Source organism: Wasmannia auropunctata, unplaced genomic scaffold, assembly GCF_000956235.1.
Source record: "Wasmannia auropunctata unplaced genomic scaffold, wasmannia.A_1.0 LD336095.1, whole genome shotgun sequence".
Lineage (NCBI taxonomy): Eukaryota > Metazoa > Arthropoda > Insecta > Hymenoptera > Formicidae > Wasmannia > Wasmannia auropunctata.
In genome coordinates this window covers 905580-906370 of record NW_012026795.1, presented here as the reverse complement: position 1 = coordinate 906370, position 791 = coordinate 905580, and the positions used below count along the sequence as shown (strand labels likewise).

Here is a 791-nt window from a genome sequence, read left to right as displayed (position 1 = left end):
TAACTTTGTTTTGGATGTTTTAAACTTTAAATTTTTTTAGTAGTCTTAATTTAATGTATTTATATGGACGTGTAATTTAATTGTCTATTAATATATTATTATATAATATAATAAATTGCCAGTGTATCTGTAGTTTCTGTATTACAATAATTACAGACATGTGATCCATTCTGCCATGATTAAGTCTTTATGTATTTATAAACGTGTAATCAATCTATCAGTAATTTGCCAGTGTAGTTTTTGTATTACAATAATTACACGGATGTGATCCATTCTGTCACGTTGTCATCGATATGTACTCCTTTTATTACAAAAATTTATCAACTGTACTATTTGTATTATAATAATTACACGCTTATAATCCGTAGTATGTAGTAATTTCGCGCAAGATTACAGTAACTACATGGATTACAATACCTGGTCAGTGATTCTTTTCCGTAAGGGTCAATGTCCACTTTCCGAGGCGCCGAAACCAGTTCAATCTCTGGAACGGGGCAGTAAGGACAGAGAGAATCCTAAAGGTGTCTTTTCATACGCAGTGTGAAGTCGCAGCAGTTCGTTACTATTGGTTAAAAATTTTAGTTATTTTCTGTTAATACAGACTTTTATATTCAACAATCATCAAAAATGTATTTCTTGTTACATAATGTTGAGTCTTGTTTGCATAATTATAACATTAAATAACTCGAGATTTCGCTTCTTCCCTCTTGATATCTGCGAAAATAAGTTTAGAAATCGTGTTTTCTAGACAAGATTCCGATTAGCTGAAGAATGATTACAAGTCACCAGGA

At 31.1% G+C, this 791-nt stretch overlaps 1 protein-coding gene across 1 annotated transcript in view; it reads left to right on the top strand.

Moving 5' to 3' along the window:
* LOC105462799 overlaps positions 1-791 on the top strand; it is a 9122-nt gene that overhangs the window by 6091 nt on the left and 2240 nt on the right. Inside the window, exon 5 of the mRNA XM_011709649.1 lies at positions 369-540. Coding sequence (XP_011707951.1) covers positions 369-540 — 172 coding nt within the window. The remainder of the gene's footprint in view (positions 1-368; positions 541-791) is intronic.